Genomic DNA, 20,888 nt, shown 5'->3' on the forward strand with positions numbered 1-20,888 from the left:
GGGCCGTAGCTGCACTTTAGACACCCACTTCAAGACGTTCCACACATGATATTTTTTATTCTGTGCTTACAAAGTCAAGCTCACATGGGCAGAGTCTTGTCGTTGTCGTAGACCACGTTGCCCTTGACGACCACGTAGCGGATCAGCTCCTGATGTCCCCCCAGCTGGTAGATCAGATGCTCCCACCTGTAGCATCAAGTGTCACATGATCGTCTACTACGTGATGTACATAATAATAGTCTACTACCTGCTGTACATAATAATAGTCTACTACCTGCTGTACATAATAATAGTCTACTACCTGCTGTACATAAAACTAGTCTACTACCTGGTGTGTATAATAAGTCTACTACCTGGTGTGCATATGATAGTCTACTACCTGGTATACATAATAGTCTACTACCTGGTGTACATAATAATGGTCTACTACCTGCTGTACGTACTAATAGTCTACTACCTGGTGTGCATACTAATAGTCTACTACTTGCTGTACATAATAATAGTCTAACACCTGGTGTGCATAATAATAGTCTGCTACCTGGTGTACATAATAGTCTGCTACCTGGTGTACATAATAATAGTCTACTACCTGCTGTACATAAAAATAGTCTACTACCTGGTGTGTATAATAAGTCTACTACCTGGTGTGCATATGATAGTCTACTACCTGGTATACATAATAGTCTGCTACCTGGCGTACATAATAATGGTCTACTACCTGCTGTACGTACTAATAGTCTACTACCTGGTGTGCATACTAATAGTCTACTACTTGCTGTACATAATAATAGTCTAATACCTGGTGTACATAATAATAGTCTAATACCTGGTGTGCATAATAATAGTCTGCTACCTGGTGTACATAATAATAGTCTGCTACCTGGTGTACATAATAATAGTCTACTACCTGGTGTACATAATAATACTCTACCTGTTGTACATAATAGTCTACTACCTGGTGTACATAATAATAGTCTACTACCTGGTGTACATAATAGTCTACTACCTGGTGTACATAATAGTCTACTGCCTGGAGTACATAAGTTTACTACCTGGTGTGCATAATAGTCTGCTACCTGGTGTGCATAATAGTCTGCTACCTGGCGTACATAATAATGGTCTACTACCTGCTGTACGTACTAATAGTCTACTACCTGGTGTGCATACTAATAGTCTACTACTTGCTGTACATAATAGTGGTCTAATACCTGGTGTGCATACTAATAATCTACTACTTGCTGCACATAATAATAGTCTAACACCTGGTGTGCATAATAATAGTCTGCTACCTGGTGTACATAATAATAGTCTGCTACCTGGTGTACATAATAATACTCTACTACCTGCTGTACATAATAATCTACTACCTACTGTACATAATAGTCTACTACCTGGTGTACATATGATAGTCTACTACCTGGTATACATAATAGTCTACTACCTGGTGTACATAATAATGGTCTACTACCTGCTGTACGTACTAATAGTCTACTACCTGGTGTGCATACTAATAGTCTACTACTTGCTGTACATAATAATAGTCTAATACCTGGTGTGCATAATAATAGTCTGCTACCTGGTGTACATAATAATAGTCTGCTACCTGGTGTACATAATAATAGTCTACCACCTGGTGTACATAATAGTCTACTACCTGGTGTACATAATAGTCTACAACCTGCTGTACATAATAATCTACTACCTGCTGTACATAAAAATAGTCTACTACCTGGTGTGTATAATAACTATACTACCTGGTGTGCATATGATAGTCTACTACCTGGTATACATAATAGTCTACTACCTGGTGTACATAATAATGGTCTACCTGCTGTACGTACTAATAGTCTACTACCTGGTGTGCATACTAATAGTCTACTACTTGCTGTACATAATAATAGTCTAACACCTGGTGTGCATAATAATAGTCTGCTACCTGGTGTACATAATAATAGTCTGCTACCTGGTGTACATAATAATACTCTACTACCTGCTGTACATAAAAATAGTCTACTACCTGGTGTGTATAATAAGTCTACTACCTGGTGTGCATATGATAGTCTACTACCTGGTGTACATAATAATGGTCTACTACCTGCTGTACGTACTAATAGTCTACTACCTGGTGTGCATACTAATAGTCTACTACTTGCTGTACATAATAATAGTCTAATACCTGGTGTACATAATAATAGTCTAATACCTGGTGTGCATAATAATAGTCTGCTACCTGGTGTACATAATAATAGTCTGCTACCTGGTGTACATAATAATACTCTACCTGGTGTACATAATAGTCTACTGCCTGGTGTACATAATAATAGTCTACTACCTGGTGTACATAATAGTCTACTACCTGGTGTACATAATAGTCTACTACCTGGAGTACATAATAAGTTTACTACCTGGTGTGCATAATACTCTGCTACCTGGTGTGCATAATAGTCTGCTACCTGGCGTACATAATAATGGTCTACTACCTGCTGTACGTACTAATAGTCTACTACCTGGTGTGCATACTAATAGTCTACTACTTGCTGTACATAATAATAGTCTAATACCTGGTGTACATAATAATAGTCTAATACCTGGTGTGCATAATAATAGTCTGCTACCTGGTGTACATAATAATAGTCTGCTACCTGGTGTACATAATAATAGTCTACTACCTGGTGTACATAATAATACTCTACCTGTTGTACATAATAGTCTACTACCTGGTGTACATAATAATAGTCTACTACCTGGTGTACATAATAGTCTACTACCTGGTGTACATAATAGTCTACTACCTGGAGTACATAAGTTTACTACCTGGTGTGCATAATAGTCTGCTACCTGGTGTGCATAATAGTCTGCTACCTGGCGTACATAATAATGGTCTACTACCTGCTGTACGTACTAATAGTCTACTACCTGGTGTGCATACTAATAGTCTACTACTTGCTGTACATAATAGTAGTCTAATACCTGGTGTGCATACTAATAGTCTACTACTTGCTGTACATAATAATAGTCTAACACCTGGTGTGCATAATAATAGTCTGCTACCTGGTGTACATAATAATAGTCTGCTACCTGGTGTACATAATAATACTCTACTACCTGCTGTACATAATAATCTACTACCTACTGTACATAATAGTCTACTACCTGGTGTACATATGATAGTCTACTACCTGGTATACATAATAGTCTACTACCTGGTGTACATAATAATGGTCTACTACCTGCTGTACGTACTAATAGTCTACTACCTGGTGTGCATACTAATAGTCTACTACTTGCTGTACATAATAATAGTCTAATACCTGGTGTGCATAATAATAGTCTGCTACCTGGTGTACATAATAATAGTCTGCTACCTGGTGTACATAATAATAGTCTACTACCTGGTGTACATAATAGTCTACTACCTGGTGTACATAATAGTCTACAACCTGCTGTACATAATAATCTACTACCTGCTGTACATAAAAATAGTCTACTACCTGGTGTGTATAATAACTATACTACCTGGTGTGCATATGATAGTCTACTACCTGGTGTACATAATAGTCTACTACCTGGTGTACATAATAATGGTCTACCTGCTGTACGTACTAATAGTCTACTACCTGGTGTGCATACTAATAGTCTACTACTTGCTGTACATAATAATAGTCTAACACCTGGTGTGCATAATAATAGTCTGCTACCTGGTGTACATAATAATAGTCTGCTACCTGGTGTACATAATAATACTCTACTACCTGCTGTACATAAAAATAGTCTACTACCTGGTGTGTATAATAAGTCTACTACCTGGTGTGCATATGATAGTCTACTACCTGGTATACATAATAGTCTACTACCTGGTGTACATAATAATGGTCTACTACCTGCTGTACGTACTAATAGTCTACTACCTGGTGTGCATACTAATAGTCTACTACTTGCTGTTCATAATAATAGTCTAATACCTGGTGTACATAATAATAGTCTAATACCTGGTGTGCATAATAATAGTCTGCTACCTGGTGTACATAATAATAGTCTGCTACCTGGTGTACATAATAATACTCTACCTGGTGTACATAATAGTCTACTGCCTGGTGTACATAATAATAGTCTACTACCTGGTGTACATAATAGTCTACTACCTGGTGTACATAATAGTCTACTACCTGGTGTACATAATAGTCTACTACCTGGAGTACATAATAAGTTTACTACCTGGTGTGCATAATACTCTGCTACCTGGTGTGCATAATAGTCTGCTACCTGGCGTACATAATAATGGTCTACTACCTGCTGTACGTACTAATAGTCTACTACCTGGTGTGCATACTAATAGTCTACTACTTGCTGTACATAATAATAGTCTAATACCTGGTGTACATAATAATAGTCTAATACCTGGTGTGCATAATAATAGTCTGCTACCTGGTGTACATAATAATAGTCTGCTACCTGGTGTACATAATAATAGTCTACTACCTGGTGTACATAATAATACTCTACCTGTTGTACATAATAGTCTACTACCTGGTGTACATAATAATAGTCTACTACCTGGTGTACATAATAGTCTACTACCTGGTGTACATAATAGTCTACTACCTGGAGTACATAAGTTTACTACCTGGTGTGCATAATAGTCTGCTACCTGGTGTGCATAATAGTCTGCTACCTGGCGTACATAATAATGGTCTACTACCTGCTGTACGTACTAATAGTCTACTACCTGGTGTGCATACTAATAGTCTACTACTTGCTGTACATAATAGTAGTCTAATACCTGGTGTGCATACTAATAGTCTACTACTTGCTGTACATAATAATAGTCTAACACCTGGTGTGCATAATAATAGTCTGCTACCTGGTGTACATAATAATAGTCTGCTACCTGGTGTACATAATAATACTCTACTACCTGCTGTACATAAAAATAGTCTACTACCTGGTGTGTATAATAAGTCTACTACCTGGTGTGCATATGATAGTCTACTACCTGGTATACATAATAGTCTACTACCTGGTGTACATAATAATGGTCTACTACCTGCTGTACGTACTAATAGTCTACTACCTGGTGTGCATACTAATAGTCTACTACTTGCTGTTCATAATAATAGTCTAATACCTGGTGTACATAATAATAGTCTAATACCTGGTGTGCATAATAATAGTCTGCTACCTGGTGTACATAATAATAGTCTGCTACCTGGTGTACATAATAATACTCTACCTGGTGTACATAATAGTCTACTGCCTGGTGTACATAATAATAGTCTACTACCTGGTGTACATAATAGTCTACTACCTGGTGTACATAATAGTCTACTACCTGGTGTACATAATAGTCTACTACCTGGAGTACATAATAAGTTTACTACCTGGTGTGCATAATACTCTGCTACCTGGTGTGCATAATAGTCTGCTACCTGGCGTACATAATAATGGTCTACTACCTGCTGTACGTACTAATAGTCTACTACCTGGTGTGCATACTAATAGTCTACTACCTGGTGTGCATACTAATAGTCTACTACTTGCTGTACATAATAATAGTCTAATACCTGGTGTGCATAATAATAGTCTGCTACCTGGTGTACATAATAATAGTCTGCTACCTGGTGTACATAGTAGTCTACTACCTGGTGTACATAATAATCTACTACCTGCTGTACATAATAGTCTACTACCTGGTGTACATATGATAGTCTACTACCTGGTATACATAATAGTCTACTACCTGGTGTACATAATAATGGTCTACTACCTGCTGTACATAATAATCTACTACCTGCTGTACATAATAGTCTACTACCTGGTGTACATATGATAGTCTACTACCTGGTATACATAATAGTCTACTACCTGGTGTACATAATAATGGTCTACTACCTGCTGTACGTACTAATAGTCTACTACCTGGTGTGCATACTAATAGTCTACTACTTGCTGTACATAATAATAGTCTAATACCTGGTGTGCATAATAATAGTCTGCTACCTGGTGTACATAATAGTCTACTACCTGGTGTACATAATAGTCTACTACCTGCTGTACATAATAATCTACTACCTGCTGTACATAAAAATAGTCTACTACCTGGTGTGTATAATAACTCTACTACCTGCTGTGCATATGATAGTCTACTACCTGGTATACATAATAGTCTACTACCTGGTGTACATAATAATGGTCTACTACCTGCTGTACGTACTAATAGTCTACTACCTGGTGTGCATACTAATAGTCTACTACTTGCTGTACATAATAATAGTCTAACACCTGGTGTACATAATAATAGTCTGCTACCTGGTGTACATAATAATACTCTACTACCTGCTGTACATAAAAATAGTCTACTACCTGGTGTGTATAATAAGTCTACTACCTGGTGTGCATATGATAGTCTACTACCTGGTATACATAATAGTCTACTACCTGGTGTACATAATAATGGTCTACTACCTGCTGTACGTACTAATAGTCTACTACCTGGTGTGCATACTAATAGTCTACTACTTGCTGTACATAATAATAGTCTAATACCTGGTGTACATAATAATAGTCTAATACCTGGTGTGCATAATAATAGTCTGCTACCTGGTGTACATAATAATAGTCTGCTATCTGGTGTACATAATAATAGTCTACTACCTGGTGTACATAATAATAGTCTACTACCTGGTGTACATAATAAGTTTACTACCTGGTGTGCATAATAATAGTCTGCTACCTGGCATACATAATGATAGTCTACTACCTGGTGTACATAATAGTCTACTACCTGGCGTACATATTGATAGACTTACTACCTGGTGTACATAATAATAGTCTACTACCTGGCGTACATAATAATAGTTTACTACCTGGCGTACATAATAATAGTGTACTACCTGGTGTACATAATAATAGTGTACTACCTGGTGTACATCATAATAGTGTACTACCTGGTGTACATAATAATAGTGTACTACCTGGTGTACATCATAATAGTGTACTACCTGGTATACATAATAATAGTGTACCACCTGGTGTACATCATAACAAAGATGTGAGTACCGCGGGGCGTTGAGCACCAGCAGGTCGCCATGTTTTCCCGCCTCCAGGGAGCCGTGCGTGCGCCAGCGTCCGAGGGCGTAGGCGGCGTTAATGGTGGCGGCCGCCAGGGACTCGGACATGGACATCCTCAGGTTGACGCAGGCCAGGTGCATGACCACGGGCTGGGGGGCGGAGCTACAGACTTAACAGCAGGGAAGATGCAAAGAGCGGGAAGATGGCCACCTCACTCACCATGGAGCAGCAGTAGGCGTTGGGGTTGAAGTCGCTGCCCAGGGCCACCACCACACCAGCCCCCAGCAGGCTGCGGGCTGGAGGCTGCGGCAGCCTGGAGGTTAGAGGACACTCAGCCGTGGAACTTTGTTGTTTTGGAACTTCACGCCATCTTAGCACGCTAATGTTAGCATGCTAGCGTTTTTATGCTCACATTTTAATACTTAGTATTCATGGGTTTAATTCATTGCCACCATCTTAGAAGTATGTGACTTGTTATCATGCTAACATTAGCATGCTAAAGTTAGCGTGCTAACATTTTTATGCTTGCATTTTACCTAATTTGGTATTTATAACGTAGTATTCATGGGTTTCATTCATTGCAGCCATCTTAGAAGTATGTGACTTGTTAGCATGCTAAAGTTAGCGTGCTAACATTTTTATGCTTGCATTTTACCTAATTTGCTATTTATGACGTAGTATTCATGGGTTTCATTCATTGCCACCATCTTAGAAGTATGTGACTTGTTATCATGCTAACATTAGCATGCTAAAGTTGGCGTGCTAACGTTTTTATGCTTGCATTTTACCTAATTTGCTATTTATAACGTATTCATGGGTTTCATTCATTGCCGCCATCTTAGAAGTATGTGACTTGTTATCATGCTAACATTAGCATGCTAAAGTTAGCGTGCTAACTTTTTTATGCTTGCATTTTACCTAATTTGGTATTTATAAGGTAGTATTCATAGGTTTCATTCATTGCAGCCATCTTAGAAGTATGCGACTTGTTAGCATGCTAACATTAGCATGCTAAAGTTAGCATGCTAACGTTTTTATGCTTGCATTTGACCTAATTTGGTATTTATAACATAGTATTCATGGGTTTCATTCATTGCAGCCATCTTAGAAGTATGTGACTTGTTATCATGCTAACATTAGCATGCTAAAGTTAGCATACTAACAATTTTATGTTCGCATCTCAGCTAATTTACTATTCTTGGATTTCATTCATTGCCGCCAGCTTAGAAGTATGTGACCTGACTGACTGTGATTGACCGCGGTAAGTTCAAAACGTCACCGTAGAATGTAAGCGGTGGTCGGCAGCAGGACGGCCGCCGTTCCAGCCCGGGCCATGGCGGCGATGCCCTCATCCGTGACTTCCTCCAGGTGGCTGATGGCCAATGCGCCAAGCTCCGCCCCCAGCTGCCGACACCCAAAATGAAGCTACCAACCGTTTTTTTTTAGCAAACAGGAAGAAACGGAGAGGCTACCTGAGCAGAGTTCATGGGATGGAGCTCGTCGCCGTGGAAGTTGATGTTGAGGCCCATGTCCTTGCCCGCCTGCAGGATGGCGCGGGTGGCGCCCAGGTCGAACACGCCTTTTTCGCAGAAGACGTCGATGTTGTCCACGTGGAGACTTCCGGCTGACATTCGCTTTTTTAACTCCGGGAGTTGAACCTTCAAGATGTCCTCAGTGGCTTCTTCAACGCTCTTCCCTCTGAGGAGAACATGGCGGAGCATGAAAGGCGATGAGGACCACATTGCCGGTGAGGACCACACCCACTTGGGCACGGCGTGCGCGCCGCAGTAGGTGGAGGAGATGTTGATGGCCACCTTCCGCCGGGCTTCCTCCACCACCTCCAGCATCTTCAGCTCCGCCTGCAGCTCCAGGCCGTAGCCGCTCTTCACCTCCACCAGGGTGGTGCCGGCCCGCCGCATCCTCTCCAGCCTGCCGCTCAGCGAGGCCAGCAGGTCGGGCGCCGCCGCCGCTCGGGTGTGCGCCACCGTGAAGTGGATCCCTCCGCCCGCCCGGTGCACGTCCATGTAGGTGGCGCCCGCCAGCTGCAGCGGCGACATCTCTCACCGTTAATGGCGCCGCGGAGGCGGAGCATATGAACATCCACGTACCTTCATCGCAAACTCGTGCACGCGGTCGCCGGCCCACACCGCGTGGGTGTGGGCGTCCACCAAGCCTGCAACAAATACAGGGGGCAAAAAAGTAGTCAGCCACCGATTGTGCAAGTTCTCCCACTTAAGTGAAGTGAATTATATTTATATAGCACTTTTCTCTAGTGACTCAAAGCGCTTTACATAGTGAAACCCAATATCTAAGTTACATTTAAACCAGTGTGGGTGGCACTGGGAGCAGGTGGGCAACGTGTCTTGCCCAAGGACACAACGGCAGTGACTAGGGTGGCGGAAAACGGGAATCGAACCTGCAACCCTCAAGTTGCTGGCACGGCCGCTCTACCAACCGAGCTATGCCACCTTAAAATGATGACAGAGGTCTGTAATTTTCATCATAGGTACACTTCAACTGTGAGAGACAGAATGTGAAAAAAAAATCCAGGAATTCACATTGTAGGAATTTTAAAGAATTTATTTGTAAATGATGGTGGAAAATAAGTATTTGGTCACTTCAAACAAGGAAGATCTCTGGCTCTCACAGACCTGTAACTTCTTCTTTAAGAAGCTCTTCTGTCCTCTACTCGTTACCTGTATTAATGGCACTTGTTTGAAGTCGTTATCTGTATAAAAGACCCCTGTCCGCAGCCTAAAACAGTCAGACTCCAAACTCCCATTATAGCCAAGATCAAAGAGCTGTTGAAGGACACTGGGAAAAGAATTGTAGACCTGCACCAGACTGGGAAGAGTGAATCTACAATAGGCAAGCAGCTTGGTGGGAAAAAAATCAACTGTGGGAGTAATTATCAGAAAATGGAAGACGCTGCTGTCTTGGATCCGCTTGAACTGAACTCTCGCGGCTGTGTTGGAGCCACTATGGATTGAACTTTCACAGTATCATGTTAGACCCGCTCGACATCCATTGCTTTCGGTCCCCTAGAGGAGGGGGGTTGCCCACATCTGAGGTCCTCTCCAAGGTTTCTCATAGTCAGCATTGTCACTGGCGTCCCACTGGACGTGAATTCTCCCTGCCCACTGGGTGTGAGTTTTCCTTGCCCTTTTGTGGGTTCTTCCGAGGATGTTGTAGTCGTAATGATTTGTGCAGTCCTTTGAGACATTTGTGATTTGGGGCTATATAAATAAACATTGATTGATTGATACAAGACCACTGATAATCTCCCTTGATCTGGGGCTCCACGCAAGAGCTCATCCCGTGGGGTCAAAATGATCATGAAAACGGTGAGCAAAAATCCCAGAACAGCACGGGGGGGGGACCTGGTGAATGACCTCCAGAGAGCTGGGACCAAAGTAACAAAGGTTTCCATCAGTAACACACTACGCCGACAGGGACTCTAATCCTGCACTGCCAGACGTGTCCAGGCCCGTCTGAAGTTTGCCAGAGAGCACATGGATGATACAGCAGAGGATTGGGAGAATGTCATGTGGTCAGATGAAGCCAAAATAGAACTTTTTGGTATAAATTCAACTTGTCGTGTTTGGAGTCTGACTGTTTGAGGCTGTGGACAGGTGTCTTTTATACAGATAACAAGTTCAAACAGGTGCCATTAATACAGGTAACGAGTGGAGGACAGAAGAGCTTCTTAAAGAAGTTACAGGTCTGTGAGAGCCAGAGATCTTCCTTGTTTGAAGTGACCAAATACTTATTTTCCACCATTATTTACAAATAAATTATTTAAAATTTCTACAATGTGAATTCCTAGATTTTTTTTCACATTCTGTCTCTCACAGTTGAAGTGTACCTGTGATGAAAATTACAGACCTCTGTTATCATTTTTAGTGGGAGAACTTGCACAATCGCTGGCTGACTAAATACTTTTTGCCCCACTGTATGTCAGAAATGCTGCCGACAGGTCAGAGGTCGAACGGTCACTCACCAGGCAGGACACACATTCCTGTGGCGTCGATCACGCGCTCAAAAGACGCCGCCGAATACTGAGAGGCTATGACGTCCGCAGGCCCCGCCGCTTCAATCAGACCGTCACTGATGGACACACCAACCATTTGTTTTACAAATGATGACACACGTGAACGACACCATGTATTGTCTGTGTTTTGATGTAAAGGAGAGGTGTCGGACTCGTTATGTATAAGTATGTGTCAGCGAAAGGGAATTTTATGACTTTTAATTTGATACATGCTATAGTATAAGTCTATTGCACGTTATTGTATCTTGATTTAGGTAAGTATTGTCTGTGTTATGATGTAAAGAGGAGGTGTCATGTATAAGTATGTCAATGAAAGGGTATTCTATGACTTTTCTTAATTTGATTACATGCTATAGTTTAATTGTATTGTTATAAGTGTATAGCCTGTTTTAGTATCTCTTTAATTTAGGTAAGTATTGTGTATGTCTTACGATGTCAAGGAGAGTTATGTATGTGTCAATGAAAGGGTATTTTACGACTTCTTCATTTGATACATGCTATAGTATAATTTTGTTGCATGTTTTTGTATCCCTTTAATTTAGGTAAGTATTGTCTGTGTTATGATGTAAAGGAGAGGTTACGTTGTCAAGTTTAAATATGTCAGCGAAAGGGCAGTTTATGACTTTTCTTAATTTGTTATAATTTAGGTGAGTATTGTCTATGTGTTACGATGTAAAGGATAGGTGTCGGCATGTATAATTATGTGTCAAAAGAAAGGGCATTTTATGACTTAATTCATTTGATTACATGCTATAGTATAATTGTATTGTTATGATTGTATTGCATGTTTTGTATCTTTCATTTAGGTGAGTATTGTCTGTTATGATGTAAAGGAGAGGTGTTGTCATGTATAAGTATGTGTCAAAGGGCATTTTATGACTTCTTAATTTTATTACATGCTATAGTATATTTTTATTGCATGTTGTATCTTTTTAATTCTGGTAGGTAGTGTCTATGTTTTGATGTAAAGGATAGGTGTCATTGCCATGTATAAGTATGTCAATGATCTTAATTTGACCACGTGCTATAATATAATTGTAATATAATTGTATTATAATTGCACGGTATGTTTCTGTATCTTTTCATTTAGGTAAGAATTGTCTTGATGTAAATGAGAGGTGTTGACATTCATGTGTCAATGAAAGGGTATTTTATGACTTCTTAATTTGATTACATGCTATAGTAAAATTGTATTGTTGTTTTTGTATCTTTCATTTAGGTAAGTCCTGTCTGTTATGATGTAAAGAAGAAGTGTCGTCATGTATAAGTATGTGTCAATGTAAGGGCATTTTATGACTTCTTAATTTTATTACATGCTATAGTATAATTCTATTGTTAAAATTGTATTGCATGTTTTTGTATCTTTAATTTAGGTAAGTATTGTCTGTGTTATGATGTAAAGGAGAGGTGTTGTAATGTATAAGTATGTGTCAATGAAAGGGTATTTTATGACTTAATTTGAATACATGCTATAGTATAATTGTATTGTTGTAATTGTATTGCATGTTTTTGTATCTTTCATTTAGGTAAGTCCTGTCTGTGTTATGATGTAAAGGAGAGGATTCGTCATGTATAATTGTGTCAATGAAAGGGCATTTTATGACTTCTTAATTTGATTACATGCTATAGTATAATTGCATTGTTATAATTGTATTGCATGTTTTTGTATGTCTTTAATTTAGTTAAGTATTGTCTGTGTTATGATGTAAAGGAGAGGTATTGTCATGTATAAGTATGTGTCAGCGAAAGGGAATTTTATGACTTTTTAATTTGATTACATGCTATAGTATAAGTCTATTGCATGTTTTTGTATCTCTTTGATTTAGGTAAGTATTGTCTTGTGTTTTGATGTAAAGAGGAGGTGTCGTCATGTATAAGTATGTCAATGAAAGGGTATTCTATGACTTTTCTTAATTTGATTACATGCTATAGTTGTATTATAAGTGTATTGCCTGTTTTTGTATCTCTTTAATTTAGGTAAGTATTGTGTATATCTTACGATGTCAAGGAGAGTTTTATGTATGTGTCAATGAAAGGGTATTTTATGACTTCTTCATTTGATACATGCTATAGTATAATTTTGTTGCATGTTTTTGTATCCCTTTAATTTAGGTAAGTATTGTCTATGTGTTATGATGTAAAGGAGAGGTTGCGTTGTCAAGTTTAAGTATGTCAGCGAAAGGGCAGTTTATGACTTTTCTTAATTTGTTATAATTTAGGTAAGTATTGTCAATGTGTTACGATGTAAAGGATAGGTGTCGGCATGTATAATTATGTGTCAAAAGAAAGGGCATTTTATGACTTAATTCATTTGATTACATGCTATAGTATAATTGTATTGTTATGATTGTATTGCATGTTTTTGTATCTTTCCTTTAGGTGAGTATTGTCTATGTTATGATGTAAAGGAGAGGTGTCGTCATGTATAAGTATGTGTCAAAGGGCATTTTATGACTTCTTAATTTGATTACATGCTATAGTATAATTTTATTGCATGTTGTATCTTTTTAATTCAGGTATGTCGTGTCTATGTTTTGATGTAAAGGATAGGTGTCGTTGCCATGTATAAGTATGTCAATGATCTTAATTTGACTACGTGCTATAATATAATTGTATTGTTATAATTGTACGGCATGTTTCTGTATCTTTTAATTTAGGTAAGAATTGTCTTGATGTAAATGAAAGGTGTTGACATTCATGTGTCAATGAAAGGGTATTTTATGACTTCTTAATTTGATTACATGCTATAGTATAATTGTATTGTTGTTTTTGTATCTTTCATTTAGGTAAGTCCTGTCTGTTATGATGTAAAGAAGAGGTGTCGTCATGTATAAGTATGTGTCAATGTAAGGGCATTTTATGACTTATTAATTTTATTACATGCTATAGTATAATTCTGTTGTTGAAATTGTATTGCATGTTTTTGTATCTTTAATTCAGGTAAGTATTGTCTGTGTTATGATGTAAAGGAGAGGTGTTGTACTGTATAAGTAAGTATGTGTCAATGAAAGGGAATTTTATGACTTTTCTTAATTTGATTACATTCTATAGTCTAATTTTATTGCATGTTTTTGTATCTTTAGTTAAGGTAGGTATTGTCTATGTGTTATGATGTAAAGGAGAGGTGTCGTCATGTATAAGTATGTGTCAATGAAAGGGCATTTTATGACTTTTCTTAATTTGATTTAATGCTATAGTATACTGTTATTGCATGTTTTTGTATCTCTTTAATTTAGGTAACCAGGGACTGCAGATGGAAATGAGGTATTTAGTTATAATCTGGTTCAGAACATATCTATCTTTGAGCCTCATGTCTCTATGCATTGTCCCCTCAAAAAAAAAAAAAGACTCAACTAATACCTGAGGGTGCCCATTACGTGGATGGCGAGCTAGCTAGCGGTGGATGGTGGAGGGTGTCAGTCCATCGCCAGACAGGCATAAAAAAAATAGACCTAAAAATGAGCGATCATAAATCTTCACCAAGACGTCGCTTAAGTCATTTGATTGACATTCACGGCACCCGGGGGTCATGTGAGATGACGCAGGCAGCTGCAAGATCATTAAGAAAAAATGACCGACAGGAAGGCGAGAAACACTTGTTTTATTTCAAAACTCCAAAAGACCTACTGCACCATCTTATAAGTAGACGCAGCATTGGCTGCTGTGACGCGAGAAATTGGGCGGCCATCTTGAAGTGGTGATGAGGAACTGGCGAGCAGCCTAAACTGACAGTTGACAGGTCGAAAACAAAGATGGCGTTCAGCGTTTTCCCGCTCAAATGAGCGGACTGTTGAAAGTAGGAATTGGGGGGATTACTTTTCACAAGTAAGATTTAACATTATACTATTGGTTGTATTTTGTGAGAAGAATATCACCTCAGAGTTGAGAAGGAGCTAAGATCATCAATAGTACTGAAATCGTAGCTGCTAGCAAACAAGAGTATAACCATAATAGAAATACTTGTCAATTAAATTAATTACATTTAAAAATGTCATACTTGAAAAACAAATATGAAATAAATTATGAAGATAAAGATTGTTCAAAATCCACTAGCCGCCCCTGATTATGATGCTTTCTCATTTTAGGCAAAGTATAAGAAATACTTTCTTAACAGTACCATTGTCATACTATGTGTCATACTTGATAATTTCGCGATATTGCTATATTTTTGCTGAAAGGATTTAGGAGAGAACATCGACGATAAAGTTCGCAACTTTTGGTCGCTAATAAAAAAGCTTTGCCTGTACCGGAAGTAGCAGACGATGTGCGCGTGACGTCACGGGTTGTAGGGCTCCTCACATCTGAGCATTGTTTACAATCATGGCCACCAGCAGCGAGAGCGATTCGGACCGAGAAAGCGACGATTTCCCCATTAATTCGAGCAAGGATGAAAGATTCGTGGATGAGGAAAGTGAGAGTGAAGGACTAGGGAAAAAACAAAAAAATCACTAGACGGCAGTGGGAGCGATTCAGATATTAGACAAATTTACAAGGATAATTCTGGAAAATCCCTTATCTGCTTTTTGTGTTACTAGTGTTTTAGTGAGATTATATGGTCGTCCCTTTACAACCTGAAGGTCGGCCCCGCACCTTTCTTAAGCACCAGTCGGCAGGTGGTGGCGATGCCCATCTCTGCCCTTCGCAAGGGTTAGAAACACGATCTTTCGAAATGATCGCCGCATAACACACTGTACTTTGTGTGTGTGGTCCAATCCAATAGCAATAGTGTGCGGCAAGAAAGGGGCATAAACCTGGCACTTTTGTCAACGGAATTTGGCACAGCAGGGGGGGGGGGGGAGCCGGACGGGTGTGGTGACCGCCAGTGTCTCCGAGGGAAGCCACGTTTCTCGACGAGGCGAAGGCGGCCGGGCTGAGATTTTTTTTCCCCCCTCCACGGTGGAAGCATCCGACGGTCAGGGGGCGGCCGGTGGGAGTAGGAAAGACAGTTTGCAACTGCCTCTTTGACAGACGCAGGAGCAACGACGCAAGCTCTCCGCTCATGTCTACGGTAAGAGCCGACTTATTACCACCATTTTCTCACCGAAACCTGCCGGTTGACATGTGGTAGGGAAAAGGTTCGCTTGACCACTCTGTTCCATAGTAAAGCTTCACCGTCATCTTTCGGCAATGTAAACAATGAAACACCGGCTGTGTTTGTGTTGCTAAAGGCGGCCGCAATACACCGCTTCCCGTATACAGCTTTCTTATTTGACGTCTCCATTATTATTTGAACAAATTGCAAAAGATTCAGCAACACAGATGTCCATAACACTGTGGAATTATGCGATAAAAACAGACGACTTATAGCTGTGAACGGGGCTGGACCAAAATGTTCTCTACTATGCATGACGTCGTCATACCGCGACATTTTAGCATGATACTTCCGCGCGAAATTTAAAATTGCAATTTAGTAAACTAAAAAGGCCGTATTGGCACGTGTTGCAATGTTAATATTTCATCATTGATATATAAACTGTCAGACTGCGTGGTCGCTAGTAGTGGCTTTCAGTAGGCCTTTAAGGGAAGAATGTAATACAAAATATCAATATAAAGTGTCAAGACAGAATAAACTCTCTGCGATACAGTCTGTAGGTCTCTAAGATATATAGATATCTAATGTATTTATACATTGTTTATGAAGGACATATGCATATATATACATTATATATATATATATATATATCATCATATTGATTCTTCAACTTAAAAATAGCTGACCGTTCTCCCCCCCCCCCTCCGCTCTCAGGGATGCAGTTTTGATCTCGGACGTCTGCTCACTTATAGCATATAAAAATATTCTATTACTGTTAAGCAAACTATGAATAATAAAACATGTGTCCTTTATCATAGAGGTGAAAATCAGTGGTATTCAGTGATGTAAGAATGATGAATGAAATGCGCTGACAGTTTATTGCTCCTGCCGAATGAATTGCACTGAATGGAGCTGATCACCACTCCAAGATGGCCGCCCCGCGTCTCGTCCGCGCCAGTAGGCAGTAGCGCTCCATGCTATATGGACCGCACAGTCTTCACGATAAAAGCCCTGCTCCATCCTGCCTGCGCTATCACAATAAGAGTCTCGGAAAGCTAGCAAGCTACGGAGTTTGCCGCCATTGTATTTCTTGTAAAGTGTATAAAACGGAGTATGGAAGCTGGACAAATAAGATGGCAAAAAGCAAGCATTTTCGTATGGTATTGGACAAAAATAATGATTTTTTTTTTCCTACATTTGAAAATGTGGACCGTTTGATTCCAATTAATGCAAGTCATTGTCATCACTAGCAGGTAATACACCGACTTCCATTCTTGTCTTTGTGAAATAAATGAATGTTAAACATGTTTGTGTTACATTAAACACATTAGAACGTGTTAACAAAAGCCTCTCTTTCATAACTAGATAAGATATATAAGAAGTTCCACACCTGCCGACGACCAGGCTGCCGTCCTCGATGACGCAGAGACGGAGCGAGCCGTCCGAGGTCAGGTACTTCTCTCCCCGGTTGCAAACTACCACCACCTGCTTGGCGTTCTTCACCCACAGTCTGTAGCTGGCTGACATGTTTTCTGCTCTAACGCTTCCTTGCAGCAGCCTGGAGGTCCTTGTACACAAATATTTGTCCGGGGGGGAGCGGAGGTTAAAGTGCACCGAGGGTGGAGCAACGTCCGAAAAAGGTACGTTTTGTCACAAAATGTAGGATTGGCTTTAGTTGAACAACACATCTTAGGGTACGTTAAATATATGTTTATTATTGTAATTTAGTCCTTAAATAAAATAGTGAACATACTGGACAACTTTGTCTTTTAGTAGTAAGCAAACAAACATCCATCCACCCATCCATTTCCTACCGCTTATTCCCTTTTGGAGTCGCGGGGGGCGCTGGCGCCTATCTCAGCTACAATCGGGCGGAAGGCGGGGTACACCCTGGACAAGTCGCCACCTCATCGCAGACAAACAAAGACTCCTAATTAGTCTATGCTAGTGGTTCTCAAATGGGGGTACGCGTCCCCTTGGGGGTACTTGAAGGTACGCCAAGGGGTACGTGAGATTTTTTTTTTAAATAGTCTAAAGAAAAGCAACAATTGTTAGATTTTTTTGTGGACATGTCCCATAAATATTGATGTTAAAGATTTCTTTTTTTGTGAAAAATTTTTTAGAATTTAATCCAGGTTGATTTCTATTACAATCCCCAAAGAGGGCACTTTAAAGGCCTACTGAAGTGAGATTTTCTTATTCAAACAGGGATAGCAGGTCCATTCTATGTGTCATACTTGATCATTTCGCGATATTGCCATATTTTTGCCAAAGGATTTAGTAGAGAACGCCGACGATAAAGTTCGCAACTTTTGGTCGCTAATAAAAAAGCCTTGCCTGTGCCGGAAGTAGCAAACGATGTGCGCGTGACGTCACGGGTTGTGGAGCTCCTCACATCTGAACATTGTTTACAATCATGGCCACCAGCAGCGAGAGCGATTCGGACCGAGAAAGCGACGATTTCCCCATTAATTTGAGCGAGGATGAAAGATTCGTGGATGAGGAAAGTGAGAGTGAAGGACTAGAAAAAAAGAAAATTAAAAAAAAGACGAGGGCAGTGGGAGCGATTCAGATGTTATTAGACACATTTACTAAGATAATTTGGGAAAATCTCTTATCTGCTTATGGTGTTACTAGTGTTTTAGTAAGATTATATAGTTGTACCTGAAAGTCGGAGGTGTGTGGCCACGGGTGTGGTGACCGCCAGTGTCTCTGAGGGAAGCCACGTTTCTCGACGAGGCGAAGCCAAGGCAGCCGGTCGGGCCGGGCTGAGCTTTTTTTCCCCCTCCTCCACCGTGGAAGCAACCACGTTCGGGGGCGGCCGGTTGGAGGAGGCAAGAGAGTCCGCAGCTGCCTCTTTGACAGATGCACGGGGAATGACACAAACTCCGCTCATGTCTACAATATGAGCCGACATATTACCACAATTTTCTCACAGAAACCTGTCGGTTGACATGTGGTAGAGAACCATGTTCGCTTGACCGCTCTGTTCCATAGGAAAGCTTCACTTTCGGGAATGTAAACAATGAAACACCGGCTGTGTTAGTGTTGCTAAAGGCGGCCGCAATACACCTCTTCCCACCTACATCTTTCTTCCTTGACGTCTCCATTATTAATTGAACAAATTGCAAAAGATTCAGCAACATAGATGTCCAGAATACTGGGTAATTATGTGATTAAAGCAGACTACTTATAGCTGGGATCGGGCTGGAACAAAATGTCCGCCACAATCCGTGACGTCACGCGCACGCATCATCATACGCGTCATCATACAGGATACTTTAAAATTGCAATTTAGTAAACTAAACCGGCCGTATTGGTACTTTTGGTCGCTAATAAAAAGGCCTTGCCTGTGCCGGAAGTAGCAGACGATGTGCGCGTGACATCACGGGTTGTGGAGCTCCTCACATCTGAACATTATTATGTGAGCCTCCAGCAGCAAGAGCTATTCGGACCGAGGAAGAGACAATTTCCCCATTAATTTGAGCGAGGATGAAAGATTCGTGGATAAGGAAAGTTAGAGTAAAGCACAAAAAAAAAGAAAAAGCGACAGCTCCAGGCGGCGGCAGTGGGACCATTTCAGATGTAATTAGACACATTTACTAGCATAATTATGGAAGATCCCTTTTCTGCTTATTGTTTTAATAGTGTTTTAGTGAGATTGTAAAGACATACCTGAAAGTCGGATGGCTGTGGTGAACACCAGTGTCTCTCAGAGAAGCCGATAGAGGAGCCAAGATCACAGCTGCCTTTTTGAGCTGCAGGAGGAAGTCCCAAAATCCACTGAAGTCTCCGGTAAGAGCCGACTTAATATCACAATTTTCCCATCCAAAAACTCGCTGGTTGACGTAGAAAACATGTTCGCTTGACCGCTCTGTGTTAAAGCTTCACAACAAACAAATAAACAGGCTGTGTCTTGGTTGCTAACCGCAGCTGCAATCGACCTCTTTCCACCAACAGCATTCTTCTTTGACGTCTCCATTATTAATTGAACAAATTGCAAAAGATTCAGCAACACAGATGTCCAAATTACTGTGTAATTATGCAGTGAAAAGAGACGACTTTTAGCCGTGTGTGGTCCCCTCCAACCCGAGACGTCACAAGCACGCGTCATCATAAGTTTCATCATAAGCGTTGTCATTCCGCGACGTTTTCAACAAGAAACTCTGCGGGAAATTTAAAATTGTAATTTAGTAAACTAAAAAGGCCGTATTGGCATGTGTTGCAGTGTTAATATTTCATCGATATATAAATTATCAGACTGTGTGGTCGCTAGTAGTGGCTTTCAGTAGGTCTCTAAGTTGATGATGTTATGTGTAGAAATCTTTATTTATAATTGAAATCACTTGTTTATTTTTGAACAAGCGTTTAGTTATTTTTATCTTTTTCTCCAAATAGTTCAAGAAAGACCACTACAAATTAGTTATATTTTGCACTGTTATACAATTTAATAAATCAGAAACTGATTACATAGTGCTGTATTTTACAAACCCTGTTTACATATGAGTTGGGAAATTGTGTTAGATATAAATATAAACAGAATACAATGATTTGCAAATTCTTTTCAACCCATATTCAGTTGAATATGCTACAAAGACAACATATTTGATGTTCAAACTGATAAACATTTTTCTCTTTGCAAATAATCATTAACTTTAGAATTTGATGCAAGCAACACGTGACAAAGAAGTTGGGAAAGGTGGCAATAAATACTGATAAAGTTGAGGAATGCTCATC

At 39.9% G+C, this 20,888-nt stretch overlaps 1 protein-coding gene and 1 long non-coding RNA gene across 2 annotated transcripts; one reads left to right on the forward strand and one right to left on the reverse strand.

Annotated features, from left to right (window-relative positions):
- Positions 1–42: 42 nt before the first annotated feature.
- On the reverse strand, positions 43–17,754 carry amdhd1 (amidohydrolase domain containing 1). The gene is made up of 9 exons (XM_061914145.1): positions 17,542–17,754; positions 11,069–11,175; positions 9,177–9,241; positions 8,833–9,110; positions 8,541–8,766; positions 8,348–8,472; positions 7,288–7,381; positions 7,057–7,217; positions 43–186 (listed from the first exon to the last, which is right to left on the reverse strand). The coding sequence occupies exons 1-9, from the start codon at positions 17,676–17,678 to the stop codon at positions 81–83; spliced, it is 1,299 nt and encodes a 432-aa protein (XP_061770129.1). The 5' UTR covers positions 17,679–17,754; the 3' UTR covers positions 43–80.
- Positions 16,964–19,326, forward strand: LOC133561022 (uncharacterized). Its single transcript, XR_009808555.1, has 3 exons — positions 16,964–17,404; positions 17,517–17,603; positions 17,706–19,326. It is a non-coding gene; the product is annotated as an uncharacterized LOC133561022 (long non-coding RNA).
- Positions 19,327–20,888: the final 1,562 nt, after the last annotated feature.

Source organism: Nerophis ophidion, linkage group LG10, assembly GCF_033978795.1.
Source record: "Nerophis ophidion isolate RoL-2023_Sa linkage group LG10, RoL_Noph_v1.0, whole genome shotgun sequence".
NCBI classification, from domain to species: Eukaryota; Metazoa; Chordata; class Actinopteri; order Syngnathiformes; family Syngnathidae; genus Nerophis; species Nerophis ophidion.